The sequence below is a fragment of the Crotalus tigris genome, unplaced genomic scaffold, assembly GCF_016545835.1.
Source record: "Crotalus tigris isolate CLP2741 ecotype Arizona unplaced genomic scaffold, ASM1654583v1 scf7180000018954.1625260, whole genome shotgun sequence".
NCBI lineage: Eukaryota > Metazoa > Chordata > Lepidosauria > Squamata > Viperidae > Crotalus > Crotalus tigris.
In genome coordinates, this window is record NW_024097294.1 from 200,349 (window position 1) to 216,265 (window position 15,917).

General features: G+C 34.2%; 2 protein-coding genes across 3 annotated transcripts in view; both read left to right on the plus strand.

The window, feature by feature from the left end:
• Positions 1-4,039, plus strand: part of LOC120314609 (cytosolic phospholipase A2 gamma-like) — a 33,253-nt gene extending 29,214 nt beyond the window's left edge. For both annotated transcript variants that reach the window (XM_039357870.1, XM_039357872.1), the window contains 3 exons: positions 610-764; positions 1,234-1,402; positions 2,701-4,039. In XM_039357870.1, the coding sequence (XP_039213804.1) occupies positions 610-764; positions 1,234-1,402; positions 2,701-2,858 (482 nt within the window). In that variant the 3' untranslated portion in view covers positions 2,859-4,039. The remainder of the gene's footprint in view (positions 1-609; positions 765-1,233; positions 1,403-2,700) is intronic.
• Positions 4,040-8,500: 4,461 nt separating this feature from the next.
• On the plus strand, positions 8,501-11,641 carry LOC120314608 (olfactory receptor 6B1-like). Its single transcript, XM_039357869.1, has 2 exons — positions 8,501-9,244; positions 10,344-11,641. Exon 2 carries the CDS (start codon positions 10,366-10,368, stop codon positions 11,320-11,322), a length of 957 nt encoding a protein of 318 aa, XP_039213803.1. The 5' UTR covers positions 8,501-9,244; positions 10,344-10,365; the 3' UTR covers positions 11,323-11,641.
• Positions 11,642-15,917: the final 4,276 nt, after the last annotated feature.

Consider the following 15,917-nt stretch of genomic DNA (forward strand, 5'->3'; position numbering starts at 1 on the left):
CACATGCATTGCCCCAGCCCCACCTCCCCCCATGGCCCCCTTCTCATCAGCAGCCCCTTTAGAGGAGAGTCACCCCGAGCATGGCCCATGTGGAGCAGCATAGCCAATGATATGGCAGCCAGGCAGCAGGGACAAGACTCCACTCTTATGCCCCGCCATGCGCAGTTGATGCTGTGGGTGCGGGCAGAGGGCAGGGATGCCATGGCACTGCTGGGCCACCTGGGCAATCTGTGGCAGGCCGTGGAGTCAGTGAGTGGCCCTGTGGGTAGGTGGGTGGGGACAGAACAGGGTGGGGTGGGGGCAGGGCAGGGCAGGGCAGAGCGGGGTGGAGCAGGGACAGGCTGGGATGGTTTTGGGGCACTCAGTCTCTAAAAGGTTCGCCATCACTGTTATAGGCTGTAGAGAATAGATTTATAATTTCTTTATATCTCAGGAGATGCAAGGACCAACACAATTGCAGTATAAAGATTTCTGTAATCCTTTTATTATATATTGTACTGTGAGCATAAAAACATCAGCAATAAAAACACCCATCTTCATTCAACACCTTTCATAGGAAAATTTGCACTGTTTGGAACACTGACATTCTGTTTCATTTCATATGATTAGCTGATATTGAATTTCCTGAACTCACAAGCAATCCCATCTTATCTTTGATTGATGCTGGTCTCACTATAAATACAGCATATCCATCAGTTCTGCGTCCTGAGAGGCAGGTGAAGTTGATTCTGTCTTTTGACTTCAGTGCTGGAGATCCTTTTCTGGTAATTCATTTAAAATAAAGAAGCCATTTTACATGCATAGAATTTAGGTGAAGGATAATATCTCTTCCATTATTCAGGAAGACATAACTTATTTGTTTTTAAAATTATATTTGAAAAGTAATATTGATAGGAGAGAATTAGAATGTTATTCTATAAAATCTCATCCTGAGATTTCCTTAGCAGTGCTGTATCAACCTCTTGATAATTTCTTTTCATAAAATTATTTATTTCTATGGGAAAACCTTCAGAACAATTTCTTCATATTTTGGTATTCCTTAGTTCCCATAAAATTTTGGCATTATTATACAAATGTTGAAGGGAAACATGATAAATTGTTTTCCTCTTTCCAGGGTTGAATTCTTAGGGAACCTAAGCTTTAAATGCAACACAAGAAATAACTATAAATATTCATTCTAATTAGCCAGCAACTATTTCTTTATATTAAACTTTTCTTTTCCTCTTTGGTTAGACAATTAAAAAAGCTGCTGAATATTGTGAAGCACATGCAATTCCATTTCCAAAAATAGATGAGAATGAGTTACAAGATCTAGATAGTCCATCAGATTGCTACATCTTCAGAGGAGATCACACCCCAACTATTATACACTGCCCATTATTCAACAAAATCAACTGTCCAGGTAACCTGGATATGAGAATCATTTGAGAAAAATGTGAAAAAAATATTGGGGGCAAACAATATTGAATATGTTACATTTGCTGAATCCTCTTTATGTTTAAACTAAAACCATTTCTCTCTAATTCTTGTGTATATTGTTTTGGCATATTTTCATCTCTAATATGTATAATTTCTTTCTTTTACTTCCTATGTTTTTCTATTAAAAATTTCACATAATTAAACCCTCTTTAAAAAGTCAAAATGTGCTGCTCGCTTCCGCAGCACATATACTAAAATTGGAACGATAGAGAGAAGATTAGAAAGTCAAAACAGGATTTTATAATGTCAAATATTTTGTTGTATTGGTAGTGGTCAAAATCTGGGTAAGGACCTTTTGAAATATGAATGTTCCTAGCTCTGGAATCCTCATAGCCTTATAAAATAGTCCACTTTAAATCTGATTAGTTGTAGAGTTTGCTAGGTTTCTGTCAAATGCCTCGTCACATGATTTTTCTCTTTAAGATAAAGAGATAAATTATTATTTTTTAAAAACAAACTATGTAGATCAGCTGGAAGTCATGACCAGTAATTAAATATGCTTGTAATCTATAAATTACCTTGGGAAAGAAAAAAGGAGACGCTGCCTAGGAAGCAAACGGACAAAAAAGGCAAGAGAAAGAGGCAAGATTCCGGGAAGACTTGCCTTAATGGATCAAGTAGTTAACAGTGGAGGTGGGAAGTTTATGCTTCAGACTTGCAAGATTCTATTAATGTAGTCTTGCAATAAGACAGAATTAATTCATCTTGTCATGTTTCCTGTCTGGTTTACCTGGGAGATATGTCAGGATTGAAGAAGCCTCTGAACACTCCTGTATAAAAATCTCTTAGCATTTTTTGGTACCTGATTGGAAAGCTTTTCTACATATTAGGGCATGTGGAAGTCCAAAAATAAGCAAAGTAAATGAGCATACTTTCTTACTCTTAGATATGAGGGGACCATATTGCTTCAGTAAGCATCTTAAAGGGGATGATTTGTCAGGCCACTGCTGAAATGTTGTGCCCCATTGAAGAGTAGCACCACCCTAATTGCTACTGTTGTCACTAATTATTTTTATTTTATTTTATACCTTTCAAACAACATTTACTTTATCCAAGGAAGATTAAAGATGATTAGAACCTGATAATGGCCAACATTCTCTCTTTTGCTACTCTGTAATAATTCCTTAGTAAAATATCATTTTCTTCTAGAATTCAGATAATCTGTATACTCTGTGCTTCTTAGTTCAATTTTTTAAAATTTAAATTTTGTCTCATTTTTAGGTAAAATTGCTGAATACAGAGAACAATTCTCCACTTTCAAGTTGAGCTATTCTGTTGAAGAGATTGATAAGTTGCTTATAGCAGCAAAAAAGAATGTAGCAAATGTTCAGCAAAAGATTCTGGAGGAAATCAAGCACATTGTAGGCTCTCTTTCATAAACTGCTGAAACAAATGTTTCCCATTCTAATGATATATTGATTGATGAAAGCTTGTTCTCCAACAAAAAACATTAATTATTAGTATCCAAGAAGGGTTATGCAGTTTTCCTTTCTCCTCTAAAAGAGAGTTAATTAATATCTGTTAAGTTTGGGGTCACATGAGATCTGTGATTGCTGCTAACATTATAGAAAGTAAATGTGTAGTACCCATTAAATTCAGAATATCCAGAGAAAAAGTAAATAATAGGAAAAATTAAAGAGAGAGTGCTATCTAGTTTGGGTAGTCGTTAAGACATCAGACTAGAAACCAGGAGACTGTAATTCTAATCTTATCTTAGATATGAATCTAGCTAGCCATTTCTAACTAATAATGACAAAACAATTGCAAGGGGCAGTGATTAGGAGTAAAAAAATAACTTGGAGATACAACTTTTATGACTCTTTATGACATACTGCTATATTTTCTAGTTTAAAAAGTATATAACCATTTTTCACGTTATATGTATTTTCAATTTATTCATATTTAAATGCAAAAAATTATCCTTCATTTGGGAAAGAGGCACAAAATATTTTTTTCTACACACAGCAATTAGAGGAAATTTTCTAATTTCTATATCCCTGAAAATGATGGAGAATTTATTTTAATTCATTTGTTTATGAAATTACAATATATTCAGCACCATAATTCTTTTCCTTTTTGTGTATTTACAATTCTCATGAATAATGGTTGAATATTGTTTAAAGAAGTATGCACCTAATTTCTCTTACAATAATAATTATGTTCATATTAATCTGTAAGATGTGTGTGAGCAAGAAATTTGTTGCAGAGTAAGAGTGGCAGAAAAACAAAGACAAAGCTATATTTGATTACATTTCTTAAAGGTACAGTATAAGCTTATGTTCCCCTATAGAGTATTTTATTAACATGATTCTTAACCATAGTTTGTTTGACCATGACTTGCGGAGTAAAGTTTTATTGGATGCTACAATTATTCTCTGCTACAAAGCTTATCAAAACAAGGAATGGATTTAAATGGAAAATAAAGTGGAAGCAAAGAGATTATATTTAGCTTAATATGTTAATCCAATTTAAAATCGATATGGTATAGATAAGAAAAGGAAACAGGATGGTCATCCACCTCTGTCAACTTTCTCATTAAACTCCATATATTCATGATAAATATCTGTGATATAGAGACTTTTTTGTCTAGCCAAGCTCCCCATAAAATATAAATCTGTTAAGTTGTACATTTTAAATGCAACCGACATAGAAGTCTACTTCCAGTGTCCCTATTGTGGTAGATTCTGTGCTTCCATGTACACAGATAAACTGCACAACAGTGTGTCTTTTTTCAACCCAAGGTACTTCCATATTTATATACATACACACATACATACATGCACGGATATAAACAGCATCCAATTGTCTGAATTCAGATAACAGGGAAAAATAAATGTGACTTCTTCATAACTATAATTTCCATTCCGTAAACCTGCAGGCACCAGTTTGAACAATTTTCAGAAAAAAACAATTTCCAATTGTTCTTTCTGTCATTGCTTTCAAAACAAAAAGATCATGGGATGAATTATCCACACTCAAACCAACAAATATGGAAATGCAAAAATGGGCATCCAGCTAGTGCTTCCTCACATTCCATTTTTTTTTGTCTTTACTCATTCAGAATTTGTTTTCATGGCAACTGGACTCAGTGAAAGGAAACTATAAAATTGTCATCCCATTCCTCATTTAGTGAAATTATACCAAGGCACCACCATAGAGACTTAACAGGAACAGAGAAAGCATGTGGGGAAGGGGGGGAGAGAGAAGCAAGAATTCTCATCATGAGAAACTAATCATTCAGATGACCTGGCAGGACTATTAGAACACTGTCTTCTTGATTATTCTATGCATTCTGTAGCTGAGCTAAAAATAAATTAGTTCAAGATTCAAAGAAAAAATAATAAGGTTGAGGACATAAAGATCCCAGTCTAGTGCAAATAAAAATATCCAAGGAAGCTAATAGGAGCAGTGCATCATTCATAAAATGAAGCCAATTTTTTTTTAAAGATGATGTATTACAATATTTTGCCATGCTCTACAGTTTATTCCCAACATCTGATTGACTTAGACAAAGACCTAAGTGGTGAAATTTAAACTGCTAAAGAAAGTGTAGTATTGAAAAGAGGACAAACACATTTTTTTAAGTTTGAAAGAGGAAATGGGTTGTACTGAACAACATATGGAACAAATCAATGAACAATCAAATGCCTTATTGTCTAAGTAAAACTTCTTTCACAAACAGAATGGCAGCAAGGATTGGAGGTTTTTTTATATGAATTGCTTTGCTATGTAGAGCTGATGACTTGCCAAAACCCAATTTATACACAACTTATATACAATTTAAGCCCCGAAGATCTTCACTAAAAATTGGATTCTCTTCATCAAGTTAAAAATGCCAGATTTTAAACTATTTTTTTCAAGAAGTTGCATTTTCACTAGTCACAGGAGGAATCTGCAGTTTCAAGGAATGCTGAATTTTGTAGTTGTTGCCGTGTTCTGCTCAATCAGATTAGATGAGTTTTAACAACAAAAGAAAAGGAAAAGGGGATAAGGAAGAATTTTTTCCCTTCTTCAGCTGTAATCACACTGTACTGATGTATTGAAAGCAAACTGTTGCTTGTTTTCTTGAATTAGTAAGTCACTAAACATTTGATAGTATTGATAAATCAGTATTTCTAAATTTAATCACTTTGGCTCAGATTTATCTTTTTTCCAAAGATTTATTTAAAAAAAATTAAAAAAAAATAAAAACAAAGAGTTTGAAATCTGAACAAAATAACATGCAAAAATTGTATATTCTTCCATGCTACTGTTCAAGCAGGGGTAAGATATGATGTTACAAATGTTCCTATACATATGTAAAGTCTATCCTAAAAATAAGCCCTAGCTTGATTATTGGGGGTGGGCCTAATATAAGCCCTACCCCAAAAATAAGTCCTAGTTTTGGGGTGAGGCGCATGCCTAAAAATCAAGCTAGGGCAGGGGTGGGGGGTGGAGCTGTCCCACATGCCCCATACCCACTTACCATTGCAACCTGCCTCTCCTTGGTGGCCCACTTCTTCTGTGGCATCCCCCGGCCTGCATTTTGCTGTTAATGGCCTTTCCAGAAGGCCTCTGCATCTGGGAATCAAGCTACAGATTGAATCCATAGCTCGGTTCTTGGCTGGAGAGGTCTTCCGGAAAGGCCTCTGACAGCAAAATGTAGGCCAGAGCTCCATTCTCAGCTGCAGAGGCATTTCCTTGAGCTGCAGAAGAAGTGGTCTGGCTGGGCAGGGCTGTTAGTATACTAGGTGAGTGGAAAAGACACTCCCCGAAAATAAGACTTGGTGTCTCTTTTAGAGGCAAATAATAATAATAAAAATAAGACTAGGTCTTATTTTCGGGGAAACATGCTAAATAAACACATGTTGGACTGTCTGGATAGCCTGGAATTTCTCAAATAATGATTATTTTTGCATGACAGACTAGGTTAGGGTAAGGGTTAGGGTTAGGGCAACTGACAGAATTTCATAAATGAGCTGTATATTCTTAACTTGGTAAAGATGTTATGGGATTCATTGTCTAGTTGAAATAAAAATCACAAGCCAAAACTTCCAAGAGAAAACAATGGTAATTTATTTGTATTTCTTTTCAAAGGGGAGTGCTCCTTGTGCATGCAAGCACATAGTGGACACACCTTAAAACTTTAATAATCATTCGTTATATTCTCCATTGCCATTACAAATTTACCTCCCACTTCTTCTTTATTGGCTTGAAATCTTTCTTCTTCCTCCCCCCCTCCCTCCCTCCCCCCCCTCTCTCTTTCTTTCACAAGTTTTTCCTTCATGAAAAAGGAATATCCTTGAGATGAATTCTACTGATACTGGAAATGGATTTCTCTTTTTGGAGACTTGTGTATTTTTGTTTCTTTTGTCAGGTTAATATAAGAATTACTAATAGATATGGACATAAATCTTCATAGGTATAGCAGAATGCTTTCTTTATTATTCAGTTAAAGGAATTATCCTTTCCTAGTCAGACAGATGGAGAGTTGATCTTTTATTTTTAAAAATAAAAAAGTATTATATTCATTTTTGTAATATAGTATTTTGAAACTACCCTTGAAATTCTTTTGGATGCTTCAGCTGATGAAAAGTATGACAGTGAGACCAATCTTTGGGATCACTAGGATGGCCCATATTATACCTCTGCTCCAAGAACTTCACTAGCTATGTCTATTTCTGGGTGCAATTCAAGTTTTTAATTATCATTTCAAAGCCCTTAATGGCATAGGTTGAAGCTACTTGATGAACTGTCTCATTCTACTAGGACAAGCCTGTCTTACTCATGCTGGCAGAGAAGGTCTACTCTCTGCCAGCATGAGTAGATCCCACCAGTCAAAGAACTCTGTCTGTCAGGATCCAGAAGAAGAGCATTTTCTGTTGCAGTTTCTCCCTTTGGAACATCTCACCTCTAAAGTAAGATCTTCTCCCACCCTCCGATCCTTCCACAAGAGTCTAAAGACCTGGTTCTGCCAGTTGGTCTGAAGTCCAAATGGAAGAGTCATGCTAGAGGTGGCTACTGGGTTGATGCAGTCTCCCCTTCCTTGTTCTCTGCTCTCTACTTTTTCATCTTTCTTTTTGGGTAATCATATTGTTGTAGTGTTGTTGTGTTCTTTTTATTTTTGTTCTTTTATTATTCTAGTGTCTTAACTTCTGTTCTGTTTACCTGATAAGATTCTTAATCATCTAGATCATAGTTGTCTCAAAAGTGCTTTTTCAAAAGGTAACTGGACTATTCTTTCCCTCAGGAAGAAGAGGAAGACATTTTGCTTCTTATCCAAGAAGCTTCATTGGTTCTGGCAGGATTGTGGGGGTAATGGTAGGATTAGTTCTCATAGGATGGGGGGTGCAGTTGGAAGGATCTATTTCATTAGTACTCTCCATAAGAACTCTTGAGACCACTTGGGAATGTATCTGTGCCCTTAGATAAATCACTTTTTTTTCAGTGCCATTGCAAGTTCAAATGATCATTGAACAAAAGGTTGTATGTTGAGGGACTATCTATTCACACATACATGCACACAAATCATTTTGAGTACAGGTTGAACTTGCTCAGTGGAGTTGTCTGGTTTTCAGAGTGGGAGCTTGCAAATCCAGAAGATGGACATCGATCTATATTATGTCAACAAAGCATCATGATTATTATTTATTAAATATCTGTATGGCAATATAATAATTATGCCAATGCAGGAAGTTTCCCACTTGTAAAATTAATACTTGTGTGCACTGAATTCTGGAGATTAATCTGGAGAAGTTAGACAACATGGCATCACTCATTAAATTTTGGGCACTGCCAGCAAACAATGCCCCCTCAATATCAAAGAACAAACTCACTACATTTTAACAGTGTTGCAGATAACTCTCTCCATTTAATGTCATAGGATTTTATTATTGCATTAGTGAACTTGCCTCAAGCAGTTTCTAGGCAAAATTTTTACTGAGGTTCAAAAATATCAGAAATTTGTCAATTGACTTGACTAAATTTATTTTTTAAGTGTCATAAAATCAGTTTCAGCCCTGAGTAATCAGATGAATAGATTTTCTCCATAAATTGAAACTAAGGAGAACAATTCTGAAGATTGAGTGGCTAAAAGCTGGTAGCTGTTAAATAGTGAAAAATGAAGCAAAACATATAATGGAATAAACATAATGAAAGCTTTCAGAACATTAAAGAACATATGTATTTTGTATATACCTTCATCTTATTAATATTTGTGCTGTGTTTTCAAATCATTCCATAAACTGGAGATAATGCAGGACTATTACAGTTGTAGTCCTCAACTGAAAAGATCCTAAGCATCAACTAATGGTGTGGAAAACTACATGTAAACGTGGGATGGGGACATATTGAATTATTCATAATTAATTCCACTCAAGTTATGACCAGGGATGGAAGTATCTGTCAGCTTAATTTCTTCCTGTGTAAGTATATTCCCCATCAATCTGTGCAGCCAAGTTTATATTGTATTACCTTAGTCCAAAACAAATTTCTGGAAACAGAATACTGTATCAGATGTTTATGATACTATTTTTAAAAACTTCAACATTTCCCCTGTGGTCAATTAAATATAAGTGCTCTTAAAATATTCTTCAGTCATTATACTTAAATAAGAAGCTCCGGGCTTAAACCAAACAGATGTTCATTTTCAACATTATGGATCCTTAAGGATAACAGATAAGATTCAACAAGTTTGTGTTTAAGGAACATAACTGAAGAGTCAAATTGAAGAGTAATTGAAAATGGACTTCAAATTTTTTCAGTTTTCCACTCTTTTGGATTTCTGGTAAGAATTACCTGCCTATGTTGGATACAAGATTATTCAGGATGTGAAGAATATTTTTCTTTGTCAGAGTCATTGATGAAAATGTCAAAAAAGATGAGTACTCTGCATCTAAAATGAGAAAGGAACAATTGCCCCACTTAGATACAAAGCACAAGCACAATATATGATCACAAGAGACAGATTGAGTTGAATGAGTCTTGCCTTTACTCCATAAGATTAAATCACCAACCTTTGGAAAACAATGGGCAATCTCAGCTAAATCATATAATTTTATTTATTATTTCTACTGTTTTTGCATAAAGGCTGATTCATTATAATAGCTACATACAAAAGAGGCCAAGTTTGCTATTCCTGTTCCTGTTTATGTAGCCCTGTGGTATTCTTTTTCTACATTTTGCAATCAGTACAATTATTAAAAGGAAGAATGGATGATTTCTTACTGAGCTGTTCTAAGGACTTAGTAGCTTCCTTTATCTTTACTGTCTTTTATTTATTTACCTCACTCTATTATTTTATGAATAAATAATCTCCCTTAATAAGTCTGAATACTTTTAAGATTCAATAAGCATTTTCTTAGAGGCAAGGATCTTCTAAAAGAGGAATGAAATGGATGGGATATAAATTTAATAAATAAAAATAAAACATCAGTAATCTGAGGATACAATGTTTGCAATAATGTATCCATTTCCTCATGCAGCATTTTACATATTCTACAATAAAATACATATCCTGAGATAAACTGTATAAGTTTTATTAGCCCTGCCATCAATTAGAGACAATAATATTTATCTTAATAATAGTGAGCAGTCATAGCATAATTGTTATTTAAGATGTTATTTAAATTGTTATTTAAGATGTTATTTAAATTGTTATTTAAGATGTTATTTAAGATTCATAGCATAATTGTTATTTAAGGAGAAAAAGTTAATATAATTATCAAAATATTTAGGGATGATTAGATGGGCAATAATATCTGACTTTTGTTTTAAGATTTTCAGCATTAATTGAGCTTTTATTGTTCAGATTTCTTTGTAGATGTGAAATGCATAGACAAAGGGACAAAGAAATGAGTGTTGATTGATATTGTCCTTCCTATTAGAATTACAGAATGTACCGTAATAATGAAGAAAATAGAATGGAGAAATGAGACTATTATTACGGAATTCATCCTTCATGGCTTTGGAGATCTGAAAGAGATACACAATCTTCTGTTCATACTGTTTCTAATAATCTATATCATGACTATGGCTGGGAATCTTCTCATTATAGCCCTAATTGTGACTGACCAGCATCTCCACACCCCAATGTACTTTTTCCTAGGCAACTTGTCTTGCTTAGAGACCTGCTACAGCTCAACCATTCTTCCCAGAATATTAGTCAGCCTACTGAATGAAAACTACACTGTATCTGTGAATGGCTGCATTCTGCAGTTATGGGCTTTTGTTTTTTTAGCTGTTACAGAATGCTATCTCCTTGCTGCAATGTCTTATGATCGTTACTTAGCAATATGTAGACCCCTGCATTATTCCACACTTATGAATTTCAAAATATGTCTCCAATTAGTGGTTGGATCCTGGACTGGTAGTTTTGTGATAGACACAATATTGTTAACATTTATATTGAAGTTAAGCTTCTGTGGCCACAATTTGATAGAACACTTCTTCTGTGATTTCATTCCAATGATGAATCTAGCTTGCAGTGATGCAAGTCAGGTCAAACTTGTGTCAGCTATCCTAACATCTATCTCTACCCTACCACCATTCTTTTTAACCATAATATCATATGCTTATATCATTGCTGCCATCCTTGGAATTCCTTCCATCATTGGGAGGCAAAAGGCCTTTTCTATCTGCTCTTCTCACCTCATTGTAGTGACTATCTTCTATGGCAGTCTCACAATTGTCTATCTTTTGCAAGACAGTAATGAACTGAGAGAATTGAACAAAGTCTTCTCTGTCTTTTACACAATTTTAACACCACTGTTCAATCCCCTTATATATAGCCTGAGGAACAAAGAGGTGAGGGGAGCTCTGGGAAGGACAATTAGCAAATATACAACCTGCATACAAGTTCACTGAATTCTTATTTTCATTTAAAGAGAGAGAAATTATTCTCATTATATCATTAAAACCCTTTCATTTTATTAATTCAGCAGTATATTTCCTGTGATTTGGGTTCTGTAGATAAGTTGTTATACTGGTTGAATAAGAAAAAAATGTAGAAAAACTATTGACTTCTGTATAAGACTATTTGGGGAGAATAGGACGCTGCAAATCACCCCTCCTTGCACTAACTGTTTTTAAATAGTACTGTAAGTGGAGATTCTGTAATTATCATTTATAAGTATTAATCTTGTGCCTTAAATTTGGAATAAGTTACCAGGGAGCTCAGATAAGATCATAATTTATGTTTTTTTCTGTTTATATATATATATAAAACAGAAAAAAAACATAAATTTAGAATATATATATTCTAAATATATATCTTCTAAATATATATTTAGAAGATTTGTTAAATTATTTTATATATTATTCTGGTATCCCAATATAAAGAAATTAAAATTCAGTGTTTGCCTGTGCCCTCAATTTATCCCAAATGGTGGATTACTGTAATGTTTGAACCAAGGTGCCTAAAATATGCTAATTTAAAGAATGTATAAAATATTTAGGATCATCAGTGGAATTGAAATTTCTACTATGTTTTGAACAATTTAATTCATAAAGTTGTAACTGTGGTCACATGGTCATGATTTCTGATGCTCCCTGCCAGCTTCTCTCAAGCAAATTCAGCTGGGAATTCAGCAGGAAATTGGAAGACACTAACACTCCCAATTTTTCTTTGTTCACCAATGGCTGTTTTGTTTATATGTTTATATGTTATTTAAGTTTGCCTGCCACTATTACTCTTCTTCTGTTTATATATATGCTCTTTTTAGATGATCATGGGACAATCTAGCATGGTCACGCTAAAATTTAATGTTTACTCTGATCACATCAAATTGCATTATGTTTCACTCAAGCAATGATCACAGGGTTATCTAATATATTATTATTATTTATTTATTAAGCTTGAATGCTGTCTACCTCACTTATTAAGTTCAATCTGGAAAACTTTCCAAAATAACCACACAATAATAAAAACCAAAATAATTCTCTGCTTTCAAGTTTAACATGAAAAAAAGACAGAATAATGTATAGTGAAAAGAGGAAACAGTTTATGCAGTTCTATCTTAGAGTTCTATGTTTAAGGATGACATGCTAGCAAAGATAACATAACATCATCCCCTTGTTATTCTTCCTCCTCAAACAACTGATTAGGATATGAGGAAGGACTCAAAATAGATAGAATTCAGAAAGTTACCACATATTCTAATTAATATGATAGTTAGCTTATCAAATATCCATTCTCATAAATATCTCTCCAACTCTTCTCTAGCAGAATTATGATTATCTCTCACATTGTTTGTACATAGCACTTTTTTGCTTACTGACATGCAGTTAGTTATATACAGTTAGTTAATTATATAGTTAGTTATATAGTACAAAATTAAAATTCTAAATGTTATGATGCTCTGATCCCAGTGGAACTTCATTGTAGTGAAATGCAGCCATTTGATTTTTGAGAGGTAAGATAAAAAATGAGGTGGTAATGATGAATACTGTGGTTTCGTGTGTGGTACTGGAAACAGAATAAATTTGATGATACATTTATTCATCAGATTTATATGGCTTTGCATCTCATAAAAAGTGACTCTGAAATGCATAGAACAAAACCATAAAATAGAATATTTAAAAAATTATTATTTTTTAAAAATGCTAATTTCCATTCTCAACCTTTGTAATAGTCTTACCAACTCTTAAACCTTCCAGTTTAAATTCCCTTAGATAAATGTCCAAATTGTTGCATTTCTAAAATTATATCAAATAAAATTTCCTAAGGAATGATAATTTTCATTAAGAAATGCAAAGATGGGGTGGCATCCCAATGACACGGGTGCAGGGGAACAAGGATCCATTCCCCATACCCGATTTCTACCTTCTGGGGGGTCCAAAAGGACCAAGGGTCGCCTGGTAGAGGTGATGGGCCAAAGGGCGAAGCTTTGTAGATTGATCCAAAAACCCCTCAGGACCGGCAGGAAGAAAGGCTGGCCACAGCCATACTGCCAGCCAGAAGCTGCTGATCATCAGAGACAAAGAACACAAAATAAGCGGAAAGCAAAACAGTTGATCTGGGTGAGACAGCTTTCCTTACCTCTCTAAAAGTGAAAATACCAGTTCTGGAAAAAGCTCCCAAAAGTAAGAAATACTATACGGATGGGGGATTTTTCTTTTATTCCTCCCTCCAAACTATAAGCAGCAGTTTAAGCTTTAGGGGAAATTAAAGTGACTTATAATAACATTTTAAAGATAATTGAGGGACAGAAGAAGGATATCTTGGGAAACTTTTACATTTATATTTTCCCCCTATTTTTTGTTTAGAAACCATTGGATTATAACTTTGTAAACTTTTTAAAGTTTGGCTGGAATGGACATCTAATGACACCTAGTGGCAAAACTAAGAATTACATCTAGCCTTCTATCCTTAACCTTATCCACTTATTATGAGTAGAGCCTCAGAACTTGACTAGACACCCAGACACAGCTTACAGTTTAAACTCTGTAATATCCTTGGAATCTATAGTCCTGGAGATTGTGGCTGGAAAAGAGAAGAATGTTTTTGGGTTGCCTTTCCTTACAGGATGGATTACAATTAAAAATAAAAGTTGTTTTGAAGTCATCTGACTTCTCTGGTTACAAATACAGCTTGACCTGGAATTTTTACAAGCTGTTTTGAGACAAGTGAATAACAAGAAGCTTCTACTAGCAGAACACTTTGGATTACAATTTTGACACTATACTTTTTCCTTTTGTCCCTTTTGTTCTATTATTATTATTATTATTATTATTATTATTATTATTATTATTATTATTATCGATCATCGCATAGTCAGCCAGATGTTCAGACTGGATTTGGCATTTTGTCTATCTATCGAGTCCTTACCCAGGACCTGGGATAGGCAGATGTGGATGTTTGATGGTATTACAGATATCGTCGCAGGATGGAAGCAGTTCCTAATAAGGCTGCCTTTTGCAATTGACTAATAACGAATTTGTCAATGCCAATTGTGTTCAAGTGGTGCTCCAGTTGTTTTGGGTTATTATTATTATTTACCTCTCCTATTTATTAGGAGGCTATTGGATTACAAATTTTGATTTACTTGGTGGATTACAAAGTATGACTAAAAGATAAAGATGAATGTCCCAAATTTATCTAAAGCTGGAAAAAAAACTTTTGCTCCCTCTTCTGCTTCTGCAAGTCCAGTTTATCAGAGATCAATTGATACAATGCTCCAACAAGAAAAGGCTAACAACTTCCAGAAGGAAACACAAGCAACACTACAAGCAATCCAAGAGGCAATTGATACTCACATGGCAGCTACACAAGAAATCATGAGGAGATGAAAGGTGATCTTGATAAAATGAATTAAAAAAATAATAATTATGGACTCTCAATTCGAAAATTTTAAACATATGGTCTCAAAAAAATCAACAAATAATTGAAAAAATAGAAGATAAATCAACTGAGGTTGACCAGAAATTATAAAAGTTAAAAGATGAAAACCAGAAATTGATGCAAATAAATGGAGAATTAGAGGACTTGATAGCCCTCATGGAAATAGAAAAGGCTTCTTACTTCTTAAGATTCCAAAATATAATGGAAGACAAGGAAGAGGACCGTCTAGACCTGATAACGGAATTATTGGCAGATGCATTAGGAATTGGGAAACAGAAAATGGAAGGAGAATTGGATCAGATCTATTGATTCAATTCAAACTATGCTAGAAGAAATAAAGTTCCTAGAGAAATACACGTTAGATTTCTTAAAAGATCCATAAGAGATGAGATTTTGAGAAGAGTTAGAAATCAACTTCTGAAATACAAAGAAAAAGAAATCATAGTTCTCAAACAAATTCCTAGGAGAATAAAAGAATCCCAAAGAGAATATCAATTTTAGCTAGAAAATTAATTGAAAAAGGAGTGAATTTCAGATGGCTGATCCCAGAAGGGATTTTAATTTATTGGGACACGAAAAGATATAGATTGGGATGCCACTTAAAGCAATGCAATTCTATGATGACCACAAAGTGTTTATGGAAGGAGGTGATTTTGAATCTGATACAATGAGAGAAACAAAAAAACAGGAAGAGACATCCATAGAAGGAGCAGCTAAACCAAGAGAGGAAGAAGAAATTAAAAATACATATACAGATGAAGGGGCAAACCAAGGGAACAGAGACAGATAAGATCGACTAGAAGATTAAGACCTAGATATAATTGAAAGAGATGGAGAAAGAAAGTGGGATCCTGTCACTGAATATAAACAAACTGAATTCCCCCTCAAAAAGGAAAAAAAATTACACAGCTACAAGAAATAAATATAGATATATTACTTTTATTTCAAAATGACAACTATAACCATAATTTAAAACATTTGCTGATCCAGAAAATATTATCATCTTTCCTAAATATTAAAATATTGCAGCTTTTGAGAGGTTGGGTTGGAAATACTATGGGAAAAAATTATCTAAAAATGATACTATGAAATCAGTGATATCTTTACAAAGCCTTATCCT